Genomic DNA, 25,245 nt, shown 5'->3' on the forward strand with positions numbered 1-25,245 from the left:
GTTATCAACGTATACACTGAAAGACAGTGATAACTCCACTTATAGGAATGCTTTAGCTAACAAACTTTTTGCCTTACAAACATTAAATTTGTGGGAATATAATCTTGGCATACGAACTACTTTTCGGGAAAGCGCCACAATGGCTAGCGGACTAGTTTTCGGCGGAAGAACACCAAACCACACAGTCAAACAGCGCCATCGTGGCTGGGGGACTAGTTTTCCACACCTACTTTCTTTCAATGCACGCAGTGCAGATTTGGTTTGTTATCGAGTGGATAATTTTGCTTTTTTTGGGGGGGGACCGAAAAAGACCCCACCACAGGCTAGTGTTCAGCCGAAGAGGACACAAAACAAAATTACGGTCGAGCAAAAGAAGGAGATCATCGAGACACACGAACGAAGTATATGTTTGTGTGACTTAGCGTCCCAGTACTAGTATGTTAAGTCGACCATTGCTATGTGTGGCTAAGGGTGTTTCTGTGTTGTCTAAGCAACGGTCTCAGGCAATAAAAAACTTCTGTTGATTTGGATTAACGAAAAGCAGCTAGCAGGGGACAATGTGAGTGAGGGTTTTATCGCCGAGAAAGCACGGCAACTTCACTCGGATATCATCAATAGGCAACTACATCAACGACCATCACAAAGGTAAATAAAATGACAATTATAAAGCACAGTGTATTTATTTAATTACAATACAATAGCATTTTATTATATGTAAAATAAGGTATATTTTGTGTTGTTTAAAGGCTTATTTCGTAGAAAACTATGTTTTATGGGGACCTGGAAATGGATTATTCTCATTTGAATGGTTTCCTATGGGAAATTGATGTTTGGAAGACACACTTTTCAATTTACACACTTTCTGGGAACCAATTAACTTCGTAAACTGAGGTATCAGTTTTTTTGTTAAATCTGCTTAGACCAACAAGGAGATACAAAATGTAAGTACGCCGGGCCAATCCCAAAAAAAAACACACTTATCTGGTAATACAAAACACATATTTATGGAGGGTGCATACTTAAAAAAATATGTTCAAAATAAAGTAATATATGCTGGCCACATGTCAGTAAACACAAATGTCTGCAATTGTTTCATCTGATGTTTATGAGCCATAGTTTGCCTCGTCAAAAGCCTTGCGGGCCCGCTTGAGTTCTTCATTCATGGTCAGCAAGTCTTTGACTCGAGCGAATTTTCTGGGATCCTTTCGGATGAGGAAGACGATGTCCTCCACCTGGACGCGACCCTGGCGTCCGATGGACATGGCTTTGTGGGTCATTTCCGTGATGAACTCGATCACCAGGTCTTCAAGGATATCTACTGACTCCGTGTATGGGTTCTGGTCATCCCCAAAGCCATACATCATGCATCGGAGCTCCTTGGAGAAGAGCCGCTTTCTGCGCCCATGACACACGTCCACACCGCTGCAGCTCTCATCCAATTCCTCCTCAAAACCGGTCTCGTCTTCCTCGTCTGCCATTGTGCTACAAAATATATAGTTTTATTATGTATTAATATCCCGAGTGGAACCTTAAAATTACGTAAATTGCGAAAATAATCGTTTATCAAAACCATTTGTATTTTTGCAATATGCTCAACAGGGCAGTCCATGCAACCCTCAACGGGCTCAATTTTCACTCTTAAGTATTCTGGGAAGCTATCACTTTCACTTTAGTGCAAAATTAATAAAAAGGGGACTGAATTAATTAGGTCGCTCGATATTCCAGCACTTTATAGTGTCGTCGGATCACTCGTGAGGGTAACATTAGCAAACACGCCAGAGTCCCGAGCCCGTTTCGCGACATAGTTCAAATCGTGGCTCTATATTTAAAAACATTTTCGGGGAAGCTGTGCGACATTAAAAAAAATATGTGTACGTACCGATATGTGACACACACGTGCTTATTTAATCCACTAAAACTAGTCCAAGAATAAAAATGAAAACAGTCCGTTGTTTTAATTCTACTTCCTGCTTTGCATTGTCGACCGGAAGTCAGATTGAGCGGAAATCAGAAGCTTTTTGGAAATACTGCCCCGGTGCGGCGAATTTTTTACCACCACGTTTACTTCCCGCGACGTGTACTTTTGGTTTGCGACGAACAACATCGTTTGGATTGTTATATTTTTGATTTAATAGTACCGACTGCCGACTCCTGTATCTTCTTTCTTTCAACGCACGTGGACCGAAAGCACGTCGAAGGCCCATTCAAACATACGTCAATCCAGGTCTGTATTTGTGTGTGCAGCGTCAAACGTATGACAGCTGGTAATGGGACGCTCTGAACGATTGAGTTCTAGCTTACTGCTTATTTTAAATAAACGCAATTGTTGGATGTTCATCTTCTATTTAATCGACAGAGTTTTAAACTAAACTCCCAGTACTCCGGAGACACGTGTTCGAGTCAACGTAATCGCCAGTGCGAATTTGTTGCACCTCCATGTAGCGGTCTTTAAGTACGTAAGCGTTTTCATCACTTGGTTGCATTGATCACTTCAATAGCTATCGAGCCAACGTTGGTTGTATCTAAAAAGCCGAACGAGGTTGAAAATATATGTCGGGACCCGTGAATGTGTTCAGCGTTACGAGTGCTCCACTTTTCACAATGAACAGAATTTAATATTTTGCATCTGCAGTTGACTTACTAAATACAGCTTGCCATATTGAACGGTTTCTTGTTTAGCTTGGCTCATGTGTTTTGTTTTATTTGATTTGTGTTCAGAAATTCACGACAGGTGTCTAAAAGAGGGAATCAAGTTCACCCCGCAGATGACACTGAAGTCAGTGTATGGCGTGTCCGGTCCAGTTCCTCTGCAGGACGCTCCGGACTGTGGGACTGGTTCTCCTCTATTATGTTTTCTCTATTGGCATCACCTTCTATAACAAATGGCTCATGAAGGTAAGTTGTTGAAGATTTGTTTGAGATAAAGATCAAGTGGTCACTGACTGGTAGTTTGGCTCATCTCTGCCGGCCGGACTTTATTACAGTCAACATTGGGTGTCGTTCCCACTCAGTGACAGTGTGAAGTCTTTCTGTGATTGATGATGTTTATTATTTAGCTTGATGTTGACTATTATGTAAAGCGCTTTGTTACATTTGCAGCTGTTGTGAAAGCGCTATACAAATTAGGACGTATTGCATTGTATATATAGTTAAACTAAATGCATGAAAAAATATTTTTATTTCCTAAATTTGACCAAGTAATCCTTTCAACAAAGTGAGATCTTGCTGAACAACAAGTGCTGTCACTTCAAAACAACCAAAGAATATTATCATTAACAATAGTATGTATATACCCTGTTGCTGAAATCTTGTCTCTTCCTGTCCATTGCTTTTGTCGAGATGAAAAGAGGCCATTACATCCTATTTTTCCACCATAACGACAAGTATGAACGAATAAGGCGGGCATTGAGTGAGACGGAGCGGGTCTAAGGTGTTGAGAGAGCTGAAGAGTAGCAAGTTGACAGCATCGAGAGGGAGCCAAATGACTTAAGAAACACCGGTTGTCAGAAGAAAGGAAACAACAGATAAAGATTCTGAGAACGACAAGGCAAGCAGAGGGAGTGCGCAACTTGGAAAGAGAATATACATAAAGTGCATTTGCATCTTCTCGCACTGAACCATCAGGTTTTTCCAAAATAAGCCTGCCTGGGCGGTATCCAATGAAATGGTTTGAAGAGTGCAGTAAGAAAATACTTTTACTGAAGAAGGCATTCTCAGTTATTGTCCTGCTTATGGCTGGGTGTGGCTTAACCACCTCAATTTCTGATAAGCATTGAAGGTATTACCCCATATAGGTGGTCTTGAGTTTTTGGGGTGGTTTTTAAGGTTCTTCTGCAACCACCTGGATGAGCCATTGTCAGCTCTGCGAGTAATTGTAGTTGTTCAACCATTTCTGGGAACGTTTCCCAATGTTGGAAATGGTTTTCTCACCCATTCCACACTCATAGATGTATTTTTTTTCCTGATTTCTTCTGAAATGTATTTGGATCATGGCATGATGCGTTTCTTTCTTGAGAATTTCTTGTGATTTTGTGATGTAACAAATGTGGCGTTCGGGTGCTTCCTGTTACATTGAATTCCGCTTTCCTCAAACTGTCATTCGTCACATTTATTTTGTGATATAATATGAGGGGGCAATGACTATTTCCATTTAGGGACATTATTTTGTGTCTTAATAAATAATAATTTGGTATTTATAAAGTTGTCAGCGATATGACAGTCAGACACTGTGGACAGAGACTCGGAACCAGAAAGATTGTAAATACTGCCGGCAGGAAACGCAGTCCTCTATGACATACGTCTCAATTCTGCGCCCCTCTGCCTAAGATATTGATTGAGAGTATATGCAAATTGAAGTGATACATTAGTAAAACATAGTTTTCTTGATTAGAATACCACGCCTCTGGACGTTCTGAGCACCAACAGATGTAAGCAATAAAACATTGTGTTTCCCATGAACAGATAAGTTTGTATCCTGGCCAATGACCTCTTCCTGTGCAAATGAATTTAAAGTCCTAAATTACCCCTGTGTTATGGACTTTCCCAAGTCGTAAATGACTCCTGTAAAGCTGACTGTTTAAATTGCCGTGTTTTGACAGCATTATATCAAGACTGAATACATTCTTGTCTTCTGCCTCAAGTTAGCAGTAAAACAAAAATCGTCAGCCTCATAACCATTTCTGTGACATCCCCAACAGGGCTTCCACTATCCGCTTTTCATGACGCTAGTCCACCTGGCCCTCAACTTTTGCCTGTCGGCGCTGACCCGACGGGCTATGCAATGCTGGACAGGGAAGACCCGTGTTATTTTAGGCTGGTCGGATTACATTCGCAAAGTAGCGCCCACAGGTGAGACACACATGTTGATTTAGTTTCTGCTCACTTTCAATGTTGAAGTGATCGTGTCTTTGTGGTGTTCTTGCTGTTGTCTTCCACCAGCCTTGGCAACAACACTGGACATTGGCCTATCCAACTGGAGTTTCCTCTTCATCACAATTAGCTTGTAAGATAACATTAAAGGACAACCGACGCCCTCGGACAAGTTGTGTCCATAATTTGTAAAATCACTTCAAATGACTTCTACTGAGCGTATTTTACAAAGACTCCATCGCATATGTAGCTATATTTTACCTTTTAAGACTCGCGCTAAATATTCAGGAAGTCTTGTTTTTGAGTTGGTGACGAGTCCGTACGTGACGTCACTGAAGGAACGCCCCTGACCGAGAAAGCGACACACAATGCATTTTGCGGTACTTTGTTTCGTCTGAAAACTTTGTGTTGATCCGTGTTGATGGCGAAATTAGAAGGAAAACACATAAATAATGCGATTATGAATCATTGTGTGTTGCACCAAGACTACTATATGATATTCGCTGACACAATTTCCCAGCAGACAAATCAGCCCATTTCCAATGGAGGTTTGGGCGCCATCTTTTGCATTTTCTGGGACACTGCATGCTCCTTTAATCGATTGCAAACATGTATGCTTTCCTCTTCAGAACTATTTGAATCATATTCATAACTGGATGAGTAACAAGAAAGCATCTTCTCCGAATCTGAAGCCATTGTTTTGATTCTCGAGCAAGGCAAGACGTCTTGGCGTGACGTCACGACAAGGGGGCGGGACCTTCTGACTCTGGCCATTTCCGGTTTCATTTTGAAGTCGTTTTTTGGACACTTTAAGTCATTTTCATTGGTGTTTTGCATTTGACTAAAAATATCAGCATGCGTGTTTTGGTTTTTTTAGATGCTATAAAATGTTTTTCTGGTGTCAGTTAGGAAACAAAAAAGTGGTGTCGGTTGTCCTTTAAGTGGCCTGTTCTTATTACATTCAGGTATTGTGTATGCACAATTATCCTGCTGCTCAATAAGTTGTTTGTTTTTCAAGGTACACCATGACCAAGTCGTCTGCAGTGCTCTTTATTCTCTTTTTCTCTTTGGTCTTAAAACTCGAGGAGCCGGTGAGAATCTCTTCATCCAATGAGACATTTTATGTGTTTTTTTTTTTTTTATATCCTTCGCCATTCGTCTCCATAACATGTTCATTACATGCTTTTGTTCAAATAGCCCAATGGTGAAGAATTACAGCATACACTTTAGACTTTAGAGTGAGTTTAGTTTCTTAGTATCAATAATGCAAAGTACCAGATCTTGCTCGCCAAGCATGATTTTCCTGAGAACGTACTTTCTAGAACCAGTCTCTTTGTAAATGTACTGGCCATGTGAATGTCAACCCCTCTCCCCCACCCACCGATTTGCTTGCTCTGACAAATTTCCATAAAATGATAAAAAGGTGTGTTTTGGCTTACAAACCAGAGTCCCCTTCTCAGACATTTTGTCAGCAAAATCCATCTTGGGGTGTTTTCCCCCGAGCCATTCCTTCACAAGTAAACAACTAATGCCTCCTTTATTTAATTTTGTGGAAAGGAACAACATCTGGGCATTCCGTGCCTTCCAGATTTATGCATACGCTCATTTGGAATTCGACTTGAGCCACAACTAATGACATTTTAACAGATTAGCAGGATATAAGAGGAGTTAAGATATAGGATTTTTGAAATGTCCTTGTTTGTTCGGGCTTTACTGGCTCTTGTTAAATCCATCGGAGCCCACTCGGCAAACATTGAATTAGGTTTGTCAATTAGCATGTGGATCAATGTACAGTGAGACCTCAACTTACGAACTTAATTGGTTCCCAGACAGAGTGTGTAAGGCGAAAAGTGTGTATCTCAAATAAAAATTTCCCATAGGAAACCATTAAAATGGGAATAATCCGTTCCCGGGTTTCCATAAAATATACTTTTCAACTAAATAAGCCTTAAAACTACACACAACATACCTTATTATATGTATAATAAATGTGCTATTGTATTGTAATGAAAGAAATACACTGAATTGTATCATAAAGTCACTTTATTTACATTTGTGATGGTCATTTATGGCTTGATGGAATGGCGTTGGAGGTCGAAGGTCAAACGGAATTGCTGTTTGGAAAGCGAGGCGCATTACATGAGGACTGTAATTCAAGAAATAGACTGTGCTGTAAAATAAAGTTTTATTTACCTTTTTGATGGTCGTTGATGGCTTATGGAAGGAGATTGTTGGTAACTTAACCTCTGGTGCTGTTCGGTCGTGTGCTTCCGCCGAAGATCACTCCGCCAGCCGTGGTGGGTGTGTATTATGAAAATAGTGCTTATTATAAGGTTTAATTTTCATGAATTTGACGTTTATAAGACGAAAAGTTTGTAAGTTAAGGTGTTTGTAAGTTGAGGTCTCACTGTATTCGGAAACCAATATTGCTCCAATGTTGCTGAGTTAGGTTTTACTGGCAAAATAAGTTCTTTAGATTTGGACACAATCATCCCCTTGTCGATCCCTCTTTGGGGAAATTTTAGAACTTTAAAAGCGAGAAATTCAATGGTAGAAATGTTCTCTGAATAATACGTATAAGAACTTTAAAAAAAGAAAACGGTAACATGCACCAGTGTTGTCGTGACAATATTACATAAATAAACTTTATGCAGTTGTTGAAATAAATTAGTAACAGAGAGTAAAAAATGTCCAAAACAATGATTGTTTTCCGTTTAGATTGTGATATATATATACCGCCACAAAAATTCATTTATTAATATGGATTGTTCGGTTAAAAAAAAAACTTGTCCACCGTTATTTATATTGAGAAATTAGGCATTTTGAAGTACTTTTTTTTCCTGGTCTTTCTTTATCCACCAGAACCCATTCCTGATCCTTGTGGTCCTGCTGATTGCCAGCGGCTTGTTCATGTTTACCTTCCAATCAACCCAGTTCAACCTGAAGGGCTTCCTCATGGTGCTGCTGGCGGCCTTCATCGGAGGGATCCGCTGGACCTTCACTCAGGTGCTCATGCAGAAAGCCGAGCTGGGTCAGTGATCAATTGTTGTCCATTTCGTCAATACAAACATTGTTGTGGTGTTCTTCCGAATCGCCTTGAAAGGACAACCGACGCCTCTGGACAAGTTGTGTCCATAATTTGTCAAATGAATTCTACTGAGCGTATTTTAATAAGATTCCACCACATATAGCTATATTTTACGTTTTAAGACCCGCGCTGAATATTCAGGAAGTCTTGTTTTTGAGTTGGTGACGAGTCCGTACGTGACGTCACTGAAGGTATGCCCCTGACCGAGAAAGCGACACACAATGCTTTTTGGGTACTTTGTTTGGTCTGAGAACTTCGTGTTGATCCGCGTTGATGACGAAATTAGAAGGAAACCTTCGGAAAGGGACCTTCTGAAAATGAAACTTTCTCAGATCATTTTGAAGTAGTTTTGGGAGACTTTAAGTCATTTTTATTGGTGTTTTGCATTTGACTAAAAATATCGGCCTGCGTGTTTTGGGTATTTTAGATGCTGTATGACGTTTTTCTGATGTCAATTAGGAAACAAAAAAATGGTGTCGGTTGTCCTTTAACCAATTTTTGCCCCATTCATTACTCTCTCCTTGTTAAAGTTGTTTATATTAATCTTCTTGTAGGCCTCCAGAACCCCGTGGATGCTATGTACCACCTCCAGCCTCTCATGTTTCTGGGCCTCTCTCCACTTTTCCTATATAATGAAGGTGAGATCAAGCCTTAGGTGTGGTTACCGGTAGTTCTCCACAGACAAACGCCAAGAATTGTCCACACGTCACCCTTGACCTTTAATATTGAACGTTCAACAGCTCTTTGTCATTATTGTGTGTGTTTGGTAGGATTGAGCCTCGGCACATCTGACAAGTTATTCCGGGAAACAGAGCCTTTGCCTCTCTTGTACTTAGCCTTATTATTAAGCTTTGGAGGAATCCTGGCTTTTTGTCTCGGCTTTTCGGAGTTTCTGCTCGTCTCACGAACTTCGAGTCTCACGTTATCCATATCAGCGATATTTAAGGTACTGTTTTTTTTTAATTGATGTTTATTTTGCGTGTCCAATTTACCACATTGAAAGTGAAATCGTGAAACTGACTGAGACACACACCCTCTTCAGCTTAACCAACACAAACAATAAGAACCACAAAATGACAAAAAGTGAAATTTGTCTTGTCACTGTCCACTTTTTGACACCTGTGGAATTATGTGTGATATGGTTCACATATCCTGATTGTTTCTTATGTTCTGCCAGTTGAAACTCATCCTTACCGCATACTTGAAATGCCCATAATTACAACTGGCACTTCAGGATGCACTGTCATCCATTTTCTGTTTCTTTAATACTTTTTCCCGTAGGAGATATGCACGCTGGTTTTGGCAACGTCACTGATGGGAGACAAACTGAGTGTTCTCAACTGGATGGGCTTTGCCGTGTGTCTGTGTGGTATCGCATTGCACGTTGGACTCAAAGTCCATTATTCCAAAAGTGAGTATGTTTCCACGATGTTTTGACATGTGTTGCAATGTAAAGAATGGAAAGTCCAAAAAGGGTGTTGAAAGGTATCATTGGATTTTACAAGCGATTGAATTGGGTGTACTGAAAGTTTTTTTTTTGTGTGGATGAGTTTAGTACTGAACCCATATTCAATCATAGTTACTACCCTTTGTTAAGGGGTGGGCCCCAAAAGGGCACAAAACCGAAGGGAAATAAATACGTCAATCTTTAGCACCTTGTTGGAAAGAGGCATTGTGCACAGCAGTTTTCCCGTTCTTTTTCAGATAAGAGTCCGTCCCTAAGGCAGCTGACCAGTAGGAGCCCAGAGCTTAAGTTGCCTTTGCTGCGATGTAAAGATGAAGATGACTCCACTGCCGAAAATGAGGACGAAGAAATCACCCTCCACTGATGTCATCAAATATTTTGAACTTTAATTTCAGCCAATTAATTTTCAGCCTAACTGCTCAGGGTAAAGGGTAACCGCAATTTCTTTTATTTTCCTTCCTTTTTTTCCATAAGAAATCATGTCAAATATGTAGTTTATCAATATCAGTGTCCACAACATATGATTTCAAGTTGGTTGTTGAGGCTTTAACATGATATTATAAATAATAGAATGGGATTCTTTCAAAGCCAAAGTGACAATACTCATATCAGGATCACAAAGGTGTCATCGGGATCAACGTTCTTGTCTCACGAAAGTTGTCAACAAACTTCTTAAGATAGTAACCGACACCGCCTTATTTACCTCCATTTTTAATTGGACCCATAAAGCAAAGTTTTATATAAATATACAAATCAGGTCTGAAATACTTGGAAATATAAACTAATTTTGTGGCATCTTGTGGAATTGTGTTGCTTTCTTTGTCACTAAGTTGACTATAGCACGGAGTTAAATATTCAAAGTGCAGGTCCTTAAAACACAACTTAACCCGGTCTGCGTACTTCCACCGACGCAATATCAATCGTCTTGGCCCGTCTCTCACTCCTCACACCACTGCTATCCTCGTTCATAGTCTTGTCACCTCCCGGATTGACTATTGCAATTCACTTCTCTTTGGTGTCCCTCAGAAACGTCTCCACAAACTTCAACTCGTCCAGAATTCTTCAGCCTGGATCATCACCAGAACATCATCCTTTCACCACATCACCCCCCGTCCTCTAAGAGCTCCACTGGCTCCCGGTCAAATATAGAGTAATCTTTGAAATTCTTCTTTATACATTTAAAGCTATCCATAACCTTGCCCCCCCATACCTATCTGACCTTCAAATTTCGATTCCCTCTCGTTCCCTCAGAGCTACACAGAAAATTCTATTTCTCTGTTTCTATTTATTGCATTCTATTTCTGATTGTATTTTATTTATTATAGTACCTATGCTTGTCTGTGACTGTCAAATGTCCTTGAGAGCTTTGAAAGGCGCTTAAATTGTAATGTATTATTATTTTAATTTATTTTAAACCGGCAACTGTATGCCTGGTTGACCTCTTGGCTCAGAGGTTTTGCAGAGGAAATATAGGAACTTTTGTTAGCCACTGGGGTCAGCGTTCCTATGTTGACATTCACACTTCACCTGCTTTCTTTTTAAACACATTCCAGATTTTAATGTGAATCGTGACACATTGCAGTTTGGATATTTCAGCCTTTGCTCAGCGTCTCGATCGTAGAACCATGGATAGACATGAAACACAGTACTGTATACCGATACCTCATTATTGCAAGAGATTGTTAATTATATCCATTGCCATGTTGAAGTGGCTTTCTTTCCAGCAGCTCCTGTATTTTTTCTACTTATTTCTTTCATCTTCCTTTCATAACTTTGCTGCTGTGAAATGTAAATTTCTCCACTGCCAGACGAATAAAGGTACATCCAATCCAATAAGAAAGTAATTTGAAATAGTCACTAGAACAGCTTTCCATTAAATCTCTAGTTATGTCCAGTAATTGCATTGATATAAATCATTGACGACGAAAGGATCAACAAATCAGATAATGTCAATAATTTGCTCTTTGTTAAAAGTCACACGAATTGGGATTTAAATACATGTATTATGAAAAAAAGTAAACACTTGATATTAGTGTTTGAAATGTTATCATCACACTCCCATTAGAAACAGCACATTCATGGGGAAAACGGCCTTTATTGGAAGCAATAATCATTTATCGTTATCTGATTACGTTCCAAATGTTTTGATCTAACTTCTGTGTGTGTGGATGCGCGCGCGGGTGTCATTGGGTTGTATTAATTTATTTAATTGCATTTGGTATTTAGCCCACATAGAGTTATATTTACACACCGGCAAGAGAGGTCACATCCAATATGGCGGCGCGCTGGCGTATTTTTGCAACGTTGCCAAACGACCAAGGCGACATATATGTAGGTTTAATGTCTTGGGTAACACGCCCATAAAGGATAGGCTACGGGGCCTGGCTAACAACTTTTGAAATGACGTTTTTCCAAACACACGCGATCTGATACCGCAGCGTTGGCTTCCTAATTACAGTGCTTGCGAGACTTCCAAAATTCGGATAGATAGAATCTGCTCGAAATGTGGTAGACTGATTACCTTTGAGCCGAAGCAGCGCTGCCACCAGGCAGGTAAGCGCTCACCTTGCTACCCCGCCCCTCTCTACACAGTAAAATCCTTTTCCCATTGTTTGAGATTTTTTTTTACTCCTACAACGGTAATACACCTATGAGTTTTCATATTGTCTTTTTTTAACACTCTTCATTACGGCGCAGGTGCGATGGTGTTTTTTCTCGCCAAATTAAAAAAGTTGTTTTCACTTTGCGTCAATACTTCCAATAAATAGCAGAGAACAGCAACCAAACTAAATAGTGTATTAAAACGCTCTTCCTTGCGTAATTTTTATGAACACATTTTACTTAATTTATTTTGTCATAATATTATACCACGAATGAAATGGAAAAAAAATGTCCACGAAGCTGCAATTGGACCCGCTCGATGGACCCGAAAAGACAGAACCCCCATTTCCCCTACCACAATTTATATCTGACGATTACATACTAATCTCTTTGTTATTTGGGTAAGAAAAACATATTTACAGATTTTGCAATATCGTTATGATGATAATTTGCCAAGTAAATACAGTACTATTATACACTATATGTCATTAGCACCAATAGGATAATTTTGTTTTCACTTGTCATAGGCCCTTACTACATTCTTATTAAAAATATATATGTATGTTTTTCCCAGTCATAATACACAATACAATATTTTGGCTTGTGCATTTGACATACAATGACAACATGAAGCAGTTTCTGCGGGTTCAGGTTAGTGGCTGTCATTTTTGTGTCTTATTAATCAGTGGCGAACAGCTAGTCACTGATTATTAAGACAAGATACACAACTACCAATACAGTCAGTAAAAATAAGACCAACTGCCCAAAATGATTAAATATATTAAAAAATGCATACATTAGGACCCACCAGTCACCTGAACCTAAAATAATTGCTTCATTTTGTGGTGCTGAATACCACAAGCTAACTTATCATGTTGTAACGTGATAACACGTTATCACATGAAACCTATCACATTAAATGTGAAATTTATGATGTTGAAATGTGAAATGTCTTCCATTATAATGCGAAATTGAACAAGCTCCAGGTAATGTTATTCTTGCATTGCACTTGGAGCAATAATATAAAGGGGGTCAAAATGCAGTCAGAAGCATTACATAATGGGGCTCGATTCTGTGTGTATGACAGTCAGGCAGGTACACACAGCAAGCGAAGTTCACGACAACACTCGGGCAAGCACAGACACATGTGAGGCATGAGAAAATGAAGACCCGTGATGGCATGCTGGAACTTTTCTCTGTTGATTTGCTTTATCACAACATGGATTATCATGTTAAATAGCACGTTTTGCTTTTATGGTCATTCGTCCATCTACGCATTTCCTTTATAGAGTTGTGAATGAGCTGCAGCCTATCCCAATTTGGGACAAGGGATGCGGCACACTTGTCTGGTTGCCAGACAGTTTTAGAACACATGCAGTGTAAAACAGTATTTCATTTTAAATCGCGTCATTTGTTTTTCAACTTTGCTGTTCCATCACACTTTAAAGGACAACCGACGTCACTTTTTTGTTTCTTAACTGACATCAGAAAAATGTTTTATAGCATCTGAAATACCCAAAACACGCAGTATGATATTTTTAGTCAAATGCAAAACACAGATAAAAAAGGACTTAAAGTGTCCAAAATCTGCAAAAAAAATGAACTCGGAAGTGGCCACTTTCAGAAGGTCCCGCCCCCCTGTTTGTGATGTCACCCCAAGACGTCTTGCCTTGCTGGAGAATCAAAACAATGGCTTCAGATTCAGAGAATATGCTTTCTTGTTACTCGTCCAATGATGAATATGATTCAAATAGTTCTGAAGAGGAAAGCATACATGTTTGCAATCGATTAAAGAATTTATTCCATGCCATTTTGCGGTATCTACGGGTGGGAAATGTAGCACATTGTAGCAGTCCTTCCATCACTTCAATGCATTTGGCTGTACTTGGCTGGGCTGAAAACTTCGTGTAGCACCAAAAAAGAGGCAGAAAATGGCGACAAAGCTCCTGTTGTCCTTTAAAGATAAGCACTCTCAGAGACAGAAACGAGTGAATTTTGTGAGCTTTTTTTTTTAAAGAGCAGTGTGTGTCTTAGTATTACAGACCTGTGTTTGTGGTTGTGTATCATTACTTGTGTGAAGTCATGAGCACCGGTAGTCAGACTCGATCATAAAACTTTTCCCACAGGAAAGAGTATGATTTGACTGCCATTGGCACAAATTTGTGTCAAACACACAAATGTCGACTGAGTTAGTTAATTGTACATGACCAAATGTTGCATTTGCTTTGTGTTTTCAGGTCTCATGTCTTATCACTCAGCAGTCTCTCTGTCAACATCATCATTGTCATTTCACTGGATCATGTGGCATTTCCTGTTTCTAATCTTGCTCCTGTCATCAAAAGTTCATGGACAAGGTAGACTGTCGGACATCGCTGTCATCACATGTGCTGTATTTAAATACCTAATTTCACAAAATTGGCTATATTCATTCATATCACAAAGTATCATGAATGGACCTATTTTCTCCAGTCTTTTTTCCACGTTTTTTTATTTTTATTTTTTGAGGTCCGGGGATCTACTGGACATATACTTGTTGTTACGAACAAGAGGGCGGGACCTTCTGAAACTGGCCACTTCCGGGTTCAATTTGAAGTAGTTTTTAGACACTTGAAGTCATTTTTATTGGTGTTTTGCATTTGATTAAAAATATCCTCCTGCGTGTTTTGTGTATTTTAATGCTAGAAAACTTTTTTCTGATTTCAGTTAGGGAACAAAAAAGTGGTGTCGGTTGTCCTTTAAGCGAGGTAAAAGGGGATCTTTTCAGCGATGAGGTTCATATGGTATCCATAGACCCTCCAAGAACATTGTCGTTCATATTTATTCCTCTCTGTCTTCTTTGTTTCAACCCCCCATGCACTATCTATAACTTATACACGTTACATACAAAACACTTACACACTGTAACTTTGTGACGGTCCCCCGGCATAACCTCTGACATTCATGGCCCTCCTTAGCATCCTCTTCCTGTTTCTTCAGGAGACGGGAGGACAGGACGCGCTTTGACGAAGAACCGGGCAGCTGCGCTGGGGGGCGGACTGTGGGTGGGAAGGCAGAAACATGAAAGATGTTGCTTGTTGGGAAACCCCCTGTTGGATGGAAATCATGCAAATTAAACAACAAAGGATCATTTTTGGGGGAAGGAAGTGACATGGGAAAGAAAAGGGGACATGGAGAAAGTTCCTGGAAAAAACATGTCCTACTTTATTTCTGTCATGGGTCAAATATTCCATCTTCCTTTGATCTTTGCCAAGGTCGTCTTAAGCTGACGGTCCTCTCCGAAGACAGATTGCAGATGAAATGGAAAGAGAGTGATGGTCCTATTCAGGGCTACAAGGTCCGAGTAAGGCCCATCTCAGGTGAGACTCTTCAGCCTCATTTCCAACAGGTAGTAGGGCTGTCAAAAACACAACGATTTGGAATGGACACATAACACTTGAGTTTGTCAAATGTCATTTTTTGAACACGCCGCTAACTTCAAAGTAAACATTTTAATCTTGCTTTTCGTTTAAAGGACAACCGACGCCACCGGTCAAGTTGTGTCCGTAATTTGTAAAATCACATCAAATGACTTCTACTGAGCGTATGTTACAAAGATTCCACCACATATAGCTATATTTTACGTTTTAAGACTGGCGCTGAATTTTCAGGAAGTCTTCCTTTTGAGTTGGTGACGATTCCTGACGTCACAGAAGGAACGCCCCTGACCGAGAAAGCGACACACAATGCATTTTGCGGTACTTTGTTTGGTCTGAAATCTTCGTGTTGATCCGTGTTGATGGCGAAATTAGAAGGAAAACACATAAATAACGCCATGGTGAATCGTTGTGTGTTGCACCAAGACTACGATTTGATTCTAGTTGACAAATTCTCAGCAGACAAATCAGCCCATTTCCAATGGAGCTCGGGCGCCATCTTGTACATTTTCTGGCACGCTACACAACAGATCATTTTGAAGTCGTTTTGGAAGACTTTAAGTCATTTTTATTGGTGTTTTTCATTTGACTAAAAATATCAGCCTGCGTGTTTTGGGTATTTTAGTTGCAATAAAACGTTTTTCTGATGTCAGTTAGGAAACAAAAAAATGGTGTCGGTTGTCCTTTAAACTCAAACTCACGGGTGCCTCACGTAGCCATTAATGACCGCTCCGCTGACCGCGACTGTCTTGCCTGTCCAGTTTTTATTTCTTCTTCTCAGACATTTCCCAAAATACCATCGCTGAGCCACGCGAATGCGCTTTGGCGCAAGCTATGCTAAGCTATGTTTGCTAGAGAAGCTTTAACCCGTGTCATTTGCAACATGAATACAATATAATGTGTAGTCTACAAACACCATCGAACACGTTCAAATTAGCCATGCTAGGATATATGACATTTTCTAAAACATGCCGAAGGGAGCCGAGTGTTTGCTAAGGTAGCGACTGTTGAGTTTTTATCAGTTCACTGTCAAAATTGGTCACAAAGACATTTGGCGGCAGCTTGAAACATTTAAACCTTGTGTATGGCATGAGTTTTTAGCACCCTTTGTTTTGGCCAACAACCACTGCTTAATTAAATCCTAGGAATGTAAGTCGATCCCTGCAGCCAGAGTCCAAAATCCTGTGACAACTTGCTGCCTGACTAATTGAGATATCTGTTGCTTCATTTTTTTTACCTTCCTCTTTTAACATGGTTTATCATATTCCCACGAATAACGGGGCGGGACCTTCTGAAACTAAAACTTTCTCAGATCATTTTGAAGTAGTTTTGGGAGACTTTAATTTTTATTGGTGGTTTTCATTTGTCTAAAAATATCAGCCTGCGTGTTTTGGGTATTTTAAATGCTATAGAACGTTTTTCTGATGTCAGTTAGGAAACAAAAAATGGTGTCGGTTGTCTTTTAAGTGGAGGCAGTAAAGTGTGCGGCAATTTAAAAAAAAACACTTGACATTCAAGGACCTAACACATTTGGCAACGCTTTTCATGGAATCTGCTGTAGACCCATTCAAATGGTGCCATTTCTTTGACATGAATTTAGCCAAGTCATTTTTCATATTTAGTTTATTTTTTATTTTTTTTAGATGTGCCTCAGCCGGAGCTCATGTTGACAACCACACGGGGGCGAGCGACCGTAGCAGGACTGGACTCTGGTCAGGAATATGCCCTCCAAGTTCTTGTGCTGAATGGAACCACAGAGAGACTTCTGGCAAAGCGACGATTCACCTGTAAGAAACACACCAAGGGAAATAGCAGATATTTCAAGGCTTGCATGACCATAAAAAAGTGGAACTTTTTTTTCCTGACAGAGGAGTTTATGAACTACTTTGCTCAGCAGCATCGTAATACATTGATTGCCTTCAAAAGAAGACATGCCCATTTTATTTATGGTCAAAACGTGTTTTTCCATAATATTTACTGTTAATATTACTTCTACTACAAAAGCAATAGACTACAGCCCATTGTACCTTATGTACAAATTTGGATTACATCGCTCAGGTTGTACCCAGCATCTTTGTGACTGGCATATAACACAGTGGCAGCACAATCGGTTGTTGGGAGAACTTCACCACTGGTTGGAGGTGTCGAGTCGCACGTGTCCAGGCTTGCCTCATCACCTCAGCATGGAAACTTGTAACATTAGTTGTCATGCTGGAATGAGTGATGGAAGTCTGTGAATTTCTCTTCTTTGTGACTCCCTCTTGTGCTTTGTGATTATGTCAAGCCCTGTCAAATGTTTCCCACTTGAATGTTCCACCCTCAATTTGTAAGGCGTTGACCTTGTTTTCAGACCATGTCACATAAAAAAGAAGCAGAGCTGCTAATACTGCTATAATTTAAAAAAAAAAAAACATCTACTCTTTATTTGCTTTAAAACAGGGGTGCCCAAATTGACCCTGCAGTAATTTTTGGCCCTTGACCCCGGCGACCCAATGAACCGACTTTTTTTAAGTTAAGGAACACTTAAAGGACAACCGCGTCTCCGGACAAGTTGTGTCCATAATTCGTAAAATGGCTTCAAATAACTTCTACTGAGCGTATTTTAATAAGATTCCACTGCATATAGCTATATTTTACGTTTTAAGACTCGTGCTGAATATTCTGGAAGTCTTGTTTTTGAGTTGGTGACGAGTCCGTACGTGACGTCACGAAAGGAACACCCGTGACCGAAAAAAAAGACACATTCTAGCAGTCCTTCCACGTCAATGTATTTTGCTGTATTGTTTGGTCTGAAAACCTTGTGTTGCACCCAAAAGCCGCCAGAAGAGGGTGTCCAAGCTCCATATAAGGAATTTATCAGCCTGTGGAAACGGAGGTGGCCACAGGAGGTCGCCATTTTCTGCCTCTTTTCTGGTGATCGTTTCTCCCCAATGTTGCCTCAAAATGGCACGGAATAAATTATTTAATCGATTGCAAACATGTATGCTTTCCTCTTCAGAACTATTTGAATCATATTCATAACTGGAGATGTCACAAGAAAGCATATTCTCAGAATCTGAAGCCATTGTTTTGATTCTCAAGCAATGCAGGATGTCTTGGCGTGACGTCACAAACTGGGGGCGGGCCTTTCTGAAAATGCCCAATTCGCAGCTCAATTTTTTGCAGATTTTGGACACGTTAAGTCATTTTTATTGGTGCTGAGGACATGGCACCATGTTATCTGGCTAGGGTTGATTCGGATATTAAAAATAACTCAACCAAATTGAGCCACAGTCAAATTCTTGACACAATTTGTGTAAAATGACACTTTTTCTCTTCTAGTGGAGAGTCTACGGGAGGAGGAGATGATTCGTAGCGACCAAAGGAAGAAGCTGTTACCAGGAGGATCTGGATCAGGAGACCTGGATGATGGAACGGAGACTCTGCTGGCTTTGCCGACCATTTTGTACCCAGTCCCTGTCACCACATCTACAAATGCAGGTAAATCCTTCATGCAAATACACGCACACACATCACGGTACTGTAATCTACACACATATTTTGCTATTCCTTGATTTTGTGTGACGGAGGGGGGAAAAAAAGTTGAGAACTTTGCAGAAGACCCCTGATCATTAATAATACTACAATTGCCATTACTTCCCTCTGCCAGAACCGCCAACTTTGGAACCCGTCGATCCACCCACGGATAGCTCCCAGGACAAGTCCACCAAAGACAAGAAGAAGAGGAAAAAAGAAAAAGAGCGCGACCGTTCCAAGGTAGAAATAAAGGATGAACAGGGAACGACAGTGGGCAAACCACACAAGATGCCACTTCCAACTCAGCCGGTCACAGGTAACCTCTCACCCCCATGCAGCTACTCCTAAAATTGACATTCAAAATCTCATTTCCCACACAATTTGGAATCATTTATTCCAATGACCAAACCACCATTATCAAAATAAAAATAAATAATGTATTTTTGTGGCTGGTGCAACTAAGGCTTGTATGAGGCATGTTGTAGCATTGCACCTGTGTTTGAAATAGCGTCTGCCCGGGGCGTACAACTTTTACGTCGGGCATACAACTTTCAAAACGTCTCGGCCCGGGTAGCCGACAACTTCTTCAAGAAAAAAAAAACATTTTTCTTTCAAAATCAAACATTTGTTTTATTCAATAAAGGGAAGCTAAAAGCAAACCGCTACAATCCAACTGGACTCCTCTTTCTAAGCGGCTTTCAAAACTCTCAAGTACACTTTTCTGTCATGGTGTAGTGTGAAGCACGAAACAGACTTCTGATTGGCTGCCGGTGCGAGTATGCAAAATTGCATACTCGGACTACACCATGACTGAAAAGTGCACTTGAGAGATTTGAAAGCCGCTTTGAAAGAGGAGTCCATGTGGCTTTGAGCAGACAACGCAATGCAAAGGTATTCATTGTGCACTATGATGAAAAATGACAACTGGAGCAAAATCTTCAGCAAGGGATATTTACCATAAAATAAGCAAGGGAGCATTTGTGGTAGTTACTTCCTTAATTTAAAAAAAATCCTTGATACTTTGCAACAATGTGTTTTCTTTTGTTGTTGTTGTTTTTTTTTTTTTTAGCGATTAGTCGTCCTATTGTGTTTCAAGTTGTGAAAAATGGGGCAGGCAACTTTGTGGGCGGGCAGGCAACTTTTCAGAGTTGTCTGCCCGTGTGTCCGCTAACTTTTTGTCATGAGTTTCAGACACTGCATTGCACAGAGGCGTGTTAGACCAGGTTTTAGTAATTTCAGAGCCCAAAGTTTAGTTTATAAAAATGTTCCTGTGTAGTGGATTTGAGACTAAAGGGCCTTGAAAACAGAATGTGTGTTGACATGATGACAGTGTTTATTGAACAGGAAAAGAAAATGAATAGCCATGTTGTTCGGCCACGGGGCAAATGTCGTCACTCATCCTGGAGTTCAAGGAAACACGCATTTAAACGGATGATGGCATCATGCATCATGCTGCTGCATGTTCTGTCCGCTGGCGTTCTCTTTCAAATCTATCGACATGAGAAAATGTGTCATGGAGCATAAGAAGTTGTCAGTTATTCAATAATATTCATATTGACATGAAGCTCCTGAAAAAAACAGACTTCTCTGGGTTAAATTCTTGAGTGCTGTCTTATTTTTAGGTGCTTTTCCAAGAAAACCGTTTGAGTGCAACAGTGATGCCGCAGCCGACATCGTGTTTTTGGTGGACGGTTCTTGGAGTATTGGACGGACCAACTTCAGGCGGGTCAGGGAATTCTTGGAGGGACTTATGACACCCTTCCGCATCGGGCCAAAAAACATTCAGATTGGTAAGGCTTATTATTTATTGGTTGGCTGTGCAATTGTAGTTCTGTATTTGTTTGAAAGGTGTGACTGTTTTGTACAAGTCAGTACTTAAAAAAAACTGAACTCATACATTGTAAATAGCACACCTTATGTAGAGTAAATACAGTTACATATATCATATATGCTTTGTACTGTATTTTTATACTTGCACTATGTACAATTATTTTTATGAAATATTTTGTGCAGTTGTACGGTTTAGTCTTCTATCATCTTTTTGTACAGGCAATACTTTATTTCTTTTTGTCGACCCCCCCACCACAACCCCTTTCAATTTTGCAGATTTAGATTGCAAATTAACCCACTGTGGGACTATTCAAGGCTTTCTGATTCTGATTTAAAGGACAACCGACGTCTCCGGACAAGTTGTGTCCATAATTTGTAAAATGGCTTCAAATGACTTCTACTGAGCGTATTTTACAAAGATTCCACCGCATATAGCTATATTTTACCTTTTAAGACTCGCGCTGAATATTCAGGAAGTCTTGTTTTTGAGTTGGTGACGAGTCCGTACGTGACGTCACTGAAGGAACGCCCCTGACCGAAAAAAGGACACATTGTATCAGTCCTTCCATCACATCAATGCATTTTGCTGTGCTTATTTGGTCTGAAAACCTCGTGTTGCACCAAAAAGCTGCCAGAAGAGGGCGACCAAGCTTCATGGAAGGAATTTATCAGCCTGTGGAAACGGGCTGATTAATTCCTCACAGGAGCTTGGATGCCATTTTCTGCGTCTTTTTGGGTGATACATTTCCCCCCAATGTTGCCTCAAAATGGCACAGAATAAATTCTTTAATCGATTGCAAACATGTATGCTTTCCTCTTCAGAACTATTTGAATCAGATTCATAACTGGATGTGTAACAAGAGAGCATATTCTCCGAATCTGAAGCCATTGTTTTGATTCTCCAGCAATGCAAGAGGTCTTGGCGTGTCGTCACAAACTGGGGGCGGGACTTTATGAAAATGCCCAATTCGCAGCTCAATGTTTTGCAGATTTTAGCACACTTTAAGTCATTTTTATTGGTGTTTTGCATTTGACTAAAAATATCATACAGCGTGTTTTGGGTATTTTAGATGCTATAAAACGTTTTTCTGATGTCAGTTAAGAAACAAAAAAGTGACGTCGGTTGACTTTTAAACACGCTGTGTTCTTCTTCAAGGCCTTACCCAGTACAGTGGAGACCCGCGAACAGAGTGGCAGCTGAATAACTTCACCACCAAAGACCAACTAGTAGAAGCAGTCAGGAATTTCCGCTATAAGGGAGGAAACACTTTCACAGGTATTCTTTAGGCAGAATTTCTAACAACGATGCAATATTGTTGTCTAATGCTCATAAGACGTGTATTGATTGGACTTGATGCATGAATCTCTAGGCCAAGCGCTCCGCCACGTCATGGAGGACAACTTGAGGGCCGAAGCGGGCGCAAGATCAGACACGCCCTTCTACATTGTGCTCTTGACGGATGGGAAATCGCAAGATGATGCCATCGCCGCATCAAATCGAGTCAAAAATGCTGGTGTGGAGATCATCGCTGTAGGTGAGATTTTAAAAGTGCAAAGTTTGGGTGGTGTGAATTGGATGTGAAGTATTTATAGTCCGATAGTACCATCATTAGTCTTTTTAGTCTTGGTTCGTCAATACATTTCAGATTCTGGCTAAAAGATGCAATTTTTGTTTGTTTTATATTCTGCATTTAGGTGTCAAGAATGCTGATGAGGCCGAGTTGAGGCAAGTGGCTTCAGAGCCGGTGGATTCCAATGTCTACAACGTCAACGATTTCCATCTGCTCAGCAAACTGGTGGCCCGACTGGTGCATATTCTATGTGGGAGAATAGAGGACCGCGGAATCATAAAGGGTAATTTAGCATTCATGATGTTGATACACTCTATAAGCCACAGGAACAGCTAGAAAAAGGAGCTCTTCTTATTTCTTTAACTAATTACTGTAACTCAGGAATGGTGCAAGTTCTACATGACGGAAGCATAAATTGACTCCTTGGAGTCCATGCAGAACATTGATATATCCAAATGACATTTTTAAGGAAATGTAAGAGCTTTTTATTTGTGGAGTATATCAAGTTGGCTGCTGCAGAGTGGGCATTTGGAAATTTCCTTCCATCCTTGAGCATGCATCCTTTTGTGACTTGCTTTCAGCTGGTCAGAGGTTTAGTCTACTTTTAGTCATCAAATTGTCCGCTGCACCGAAGGCATGTAGAGAAATGGGCCTCCAGAACTTCCTGTAAAAGCCTAGTACTGTTTGCCAAATTTGAATACCCTCAACGGGGAAGAACCTTCACGAAAATCAAGATATTTCAGCTTTTTCACCCGTGCGCATGTATGAGTTATCAATTTTGTTCAATGCATATTGCAAATATCGCTTGCTGTAACCCATCTGTGTATCTATTTGCTTTTATCTTTTGGACACATTTCATCACATCATCCCTTTTGTTCTCAAAGGTGAACCAGAGCCCACAGTAGACCCGATCCTTTCTTACCCAAGTCCCACTGACCTCCGCTTCTCCTCCCTGGGCTCCAGAGAAGTAAAGCTACATTGGACCAACCCTGCTAAGCCAGTGCAGCAATACAGGGTGGTCTACCACAGCGCAGAGGGTCAAAGTCCTCAAGAGGTCAGATACTATTCCAGTACTTCATCCATTTTCGTCGGAAGGAGTCAATGTGTGGTCCTATCTCTTTTTAATCATCACGTGTCACCTGTCTGAGGAGTTCTGATATCATTTCACACGAGTTGACATTTAAAGGACAACCGACACCATTTTTTTGTTTCCTAACTGACATTAGAAAAACGTTTTATAGCATCTAAAATACACAAAAGACGCAGGCTGATATTTTTAGTCACACCAATAAACATAACTTAAAGTGTCCAAAAACGACTTTAAAATGAAACCGGAAGTGGCCAGTTTCAGAAGGTCCCGCCCCCTTGTTCGTGGTGTCACGCCAAGACATCTTGCCTTGCTTGAGAATCAAAACAATGGCTTCAGATTTGGAGAAGATGCTTTCTAGTTACACATCCAGTTATGAATATAATTCAAATAGTTCTGAAGAGGAAAGCATACATGTTTGCAATCGATTAAATAATTTATTTCATGCCATTTTGAGGCAACATTGGGGGGAAATGGATCACCCAAAAAGAGGCAGAAAATGGCATCCAAGCTCCTGTGAGGACTTAATCAGCCCGTTTCCACAGGCTGATAAATTCCTTCCATGGAGCTTGGTCGCCCTCTTCTGGCGGCTTTTGGGTTCAACACGAGGTTTTCAGACCAAACAAGTACAGCAAAATACATTGACGTGATGGAAGGACTGCTACAATGTGTCTTTTTTTCGGTCAGGGGCGTTCCTTTAGTGACGTCACGTACGGACTCATCACCAACTCAAAACAAGACTTCCTGAATATTCAGCGTGAGTCTTAAAACGTAAAATATAGCTATATGCGGTGTAATCTTATTAAAATACGCTCAGTAGGGGTCATTTGAAGTGATTTTACAAATTATGGACACAACTTGTCCGGAGACGTCGGTTGTCCTTTAAGAAATGTGACTTTTAAAGAACCCAGCTAAATTGCTGCATCACAGCCAGAACCCTGCATCTCCGACAGACTTGAACTTTTGCCCTCTGTCTCCAAGGTGGTGTTGGCGGGCTCGGAGTCATCTGTGCTGCTCCAAGGTCTCTCCTCACAGACACTGTATCATGTGTCCATTTTCCCAGTGTATGAGCACAGCGTTGGCCTGGCACTCCGGGGAACTGTCACCACAGGTGAGAAGCGTCCTGGTTCCTGTCATGTTTTACTCTGGTAGATTTTCTGCACAGACAAAAGAAAAAAATGTGAATCCACTATTTTAACTTTCTTTTCGTTTGAACTTATCATTAGAATTAGAGTTTTTTTTGTCGTTGTAAAAGTCTTTGACAAGGTGAAACAACATAAAGTCCAAAAATAGTATGTTATAGTGTGACGTTTTCCATTTTCCACATCCTTTATTTTGTGTCTTTCTCTCAGTGCCACTTTCCATGCCATCCGACCTGGAAGTGACAGCTTCCTCTTATAGCACACTGCGAGTGAGCTGGGGTGCAGCACCAGGGGCAACCGAGTACCTGATCCTCTACTCGGCACTCAACCATGGAGAGCCGGATGACGCCAAGGAGGTGAGAGCGGGACCTCACTGTTTTTGAAATGTCATTCGGAGGTACGTAGCATTAATAACTGTGCAGTGATTGCATTTTTTTGTGTACTAAAATGACATTCACAGCTAGACTGTTCCACCAATATATAATAGATTATTCTTATTCTTATGCAAGCACAGTTTTGCATTTTATTATAATTTGGGAGTGTTTAGTTTTTTTTTAATAATCAGTCTATAATCCTCCGTCTACTGTTGTCATCATGTTGTTGCTCTTGTTTTCGGAAGCATATTGCGATGATATATTGGGATTCAGTGACCCAAAATATAGT

The 25,245-nt window shown here is 40.4% G+C and overlaps 3 protein-coding genes across 8 annotated transcripts in view; 2 read left to right on the plus strand and 1 right to left on the minus strand.

The window, feature by feature from the left end:
- Positions 1-136: 136 nt before the first annotated feature.
- On the minus strand, positions 137-1,999 carry taf13 (TATA-box binding protein associated factor 13). The gene is made up of 2 exons (XM_089014297.1): positions 1,880-1,999; positions 137-1,482 (listed from the first exon to the last, which is right to left on the minus strand). The coding sequence occupies exon 2, from the start codon at positions 1,476-1,478 to the stop codon at positions 1,104-1,106; it is 375 nt and encodes a 124-aa protein (XP_088870423.1). The 5' UTR covers positions 1,479-1,482; positions 1,880-1,999; the 3' UTR covers positions 137-1,103.
- Positions 2,000-2,066: 67 nt separating this feature from the next.
- Positions 2,067-11,262, plus strand: slc35h1 (solute carrier family 35 member H1). 3 transcript variants are annotated; one of them, XR_016117209.1, is made up of 11 exons: positions 2,067-2,224; positions 2,719-2,895; positions 4,698-4,848; positions 4,939-5,002; positions 5,888-5,960; positions 7,732-7,900; positions 8,512-8,595; positions 8,728-8,903; positions 9,239-9,368; positions 9,662-9,853; positions 10,449-11,262. XR_016117209.1 is itself a non-coding variant. In XM_089014239.1 (10 exons), exons 2-10 carry the CDS (start codon positions 2,785-2,787, stop codon positions 9,784-9,786), a joined length of 1,083 nt encoding a protein of 360 aa, XP_088870365.1. In that variant the 5' UTR covers positions 2,067-2,224; positions 2,719-2,784; the 3' UTR covers positions 9,787-10,217. The 3 variants fall into 3 exon arrangements, 2 of the variants coding, with proteins under 2 accessions (XP_088870365.1, XP_088870378.1); XM_089014239.1 differs by lacking the exon at positions 10,449-11,262 and having other exon boundaries at positions 9,662-10,217; XM_089014252.1 differs by lacking the exons at positions 2,067-2,224; positions 10,449-11,262 and adding an exon at positions 3,340-3,547 and having other exon boundaries at positions 2,756-2,895; positions 9,662-10,217.
- A 525-nt stretch (positions 11,263-11,787) lies between these two features.
- Positions 11,788-25,245, plus strand: part of col20a1 (collagen type XX alpha 1 chain) — a 30,134-nt gene continuing 16,676 nt past the window's right edge. The window contains exons 1-13 of one of the 4 annotated variants that reach the window (XM_089014206.1): positions 11,788-11,975; positions 14,261-14,377; positions 15,275-15,379; positions 17,080-17,223; positions 18,758-18,916; positions 19,086-19,268; positions 20,575-20,742; positions 21,939-22,058; positions 22,153-22,317; positions 22,478-22,636; positions 23,238-23,407; positions 24,422-24,551; positions 24,793-24,938. In XM_089014206.1, the coding sequence (XP_088870332.1) occupies positions 14,266-14,377; positions 15,275-15,379; positions 17,080-17,223; positions 18,758-18,916; positions 19,086-19,268; positions 20,575-20,742; positions 21,939-22,058; positions 22,153-22,317; positions 22,478-22,636; positions 23,238-23,407; positions 24,422-24,551; positions 24,793-24,938 (1,761 nt within the window). In that variant the 5' untranslated portion in view covers positions 11,788-11,975; positions 14,261-14,265. Of the gene's footprint in view, positions 11,976-14,260; positions 14,378-15,274; positions 15,380-15,569; positions 15,758-17,079; positions 17,224-18,757; positions 18,917-19,085; positions 19,269-20,574; positions 20,743-21,938; positions 22,059-22,152; positions 22,318-22,477; positions 22,637-23,237; positions 23,408-24,421; positions 24,552-24,792; positions 24,939-25,245 lie in introns of those variants that run through there. The other 3 variants (XM_089014215.1, XM_089014218.1, XM_089014227.1) reach the window with 3 other exon arrangements.

This window comes from Hippocampus bargibanti, linkage group LG01 (assembly GCF_051943395.1).
Source record: "Hippocampus bargibanti isolate YZ-2025 linkage group LG01, ASM5194339v1, whole genome shotgun sequence".
Classification (NCBI taxonomy): Eukaryota; Metazoa; Chordata; class Actinopteri; order Syngnathiformes; family Syngnathidae; genus Hippocampus; species Hippocampus bargibanti.

Coding starts and splice junctions, on each gene's coding strand:
- slc35h1 (XM_089014239.1), top strand. CDS start 2,785: ATGGCGTGTCCGGTCCAGTTCCTCTGCAGGACGCTCCGGACTGTGGGA. Junction 2,896..4,697: donor ATAACAAATGGCTCATGAAG/GTAAGTTGTTGA, acceptor CATCCCCAACAG/GGCTTCCACTATCCGCTTTT. Junction 8,596..8,727: donor ACTTTTCCTATATAATGAAG/GTGAGATCAAGC, acceptor TGTGTTTGGTAG/GATTGAGCCTCGGCACATCT.
- taf13 (XM_089014297.1), bottom strand. CDS start 1,478: ATGGCAGACGAGGAAGACGAGACCGGTTTTGAGGAGGAATTGGATGAG.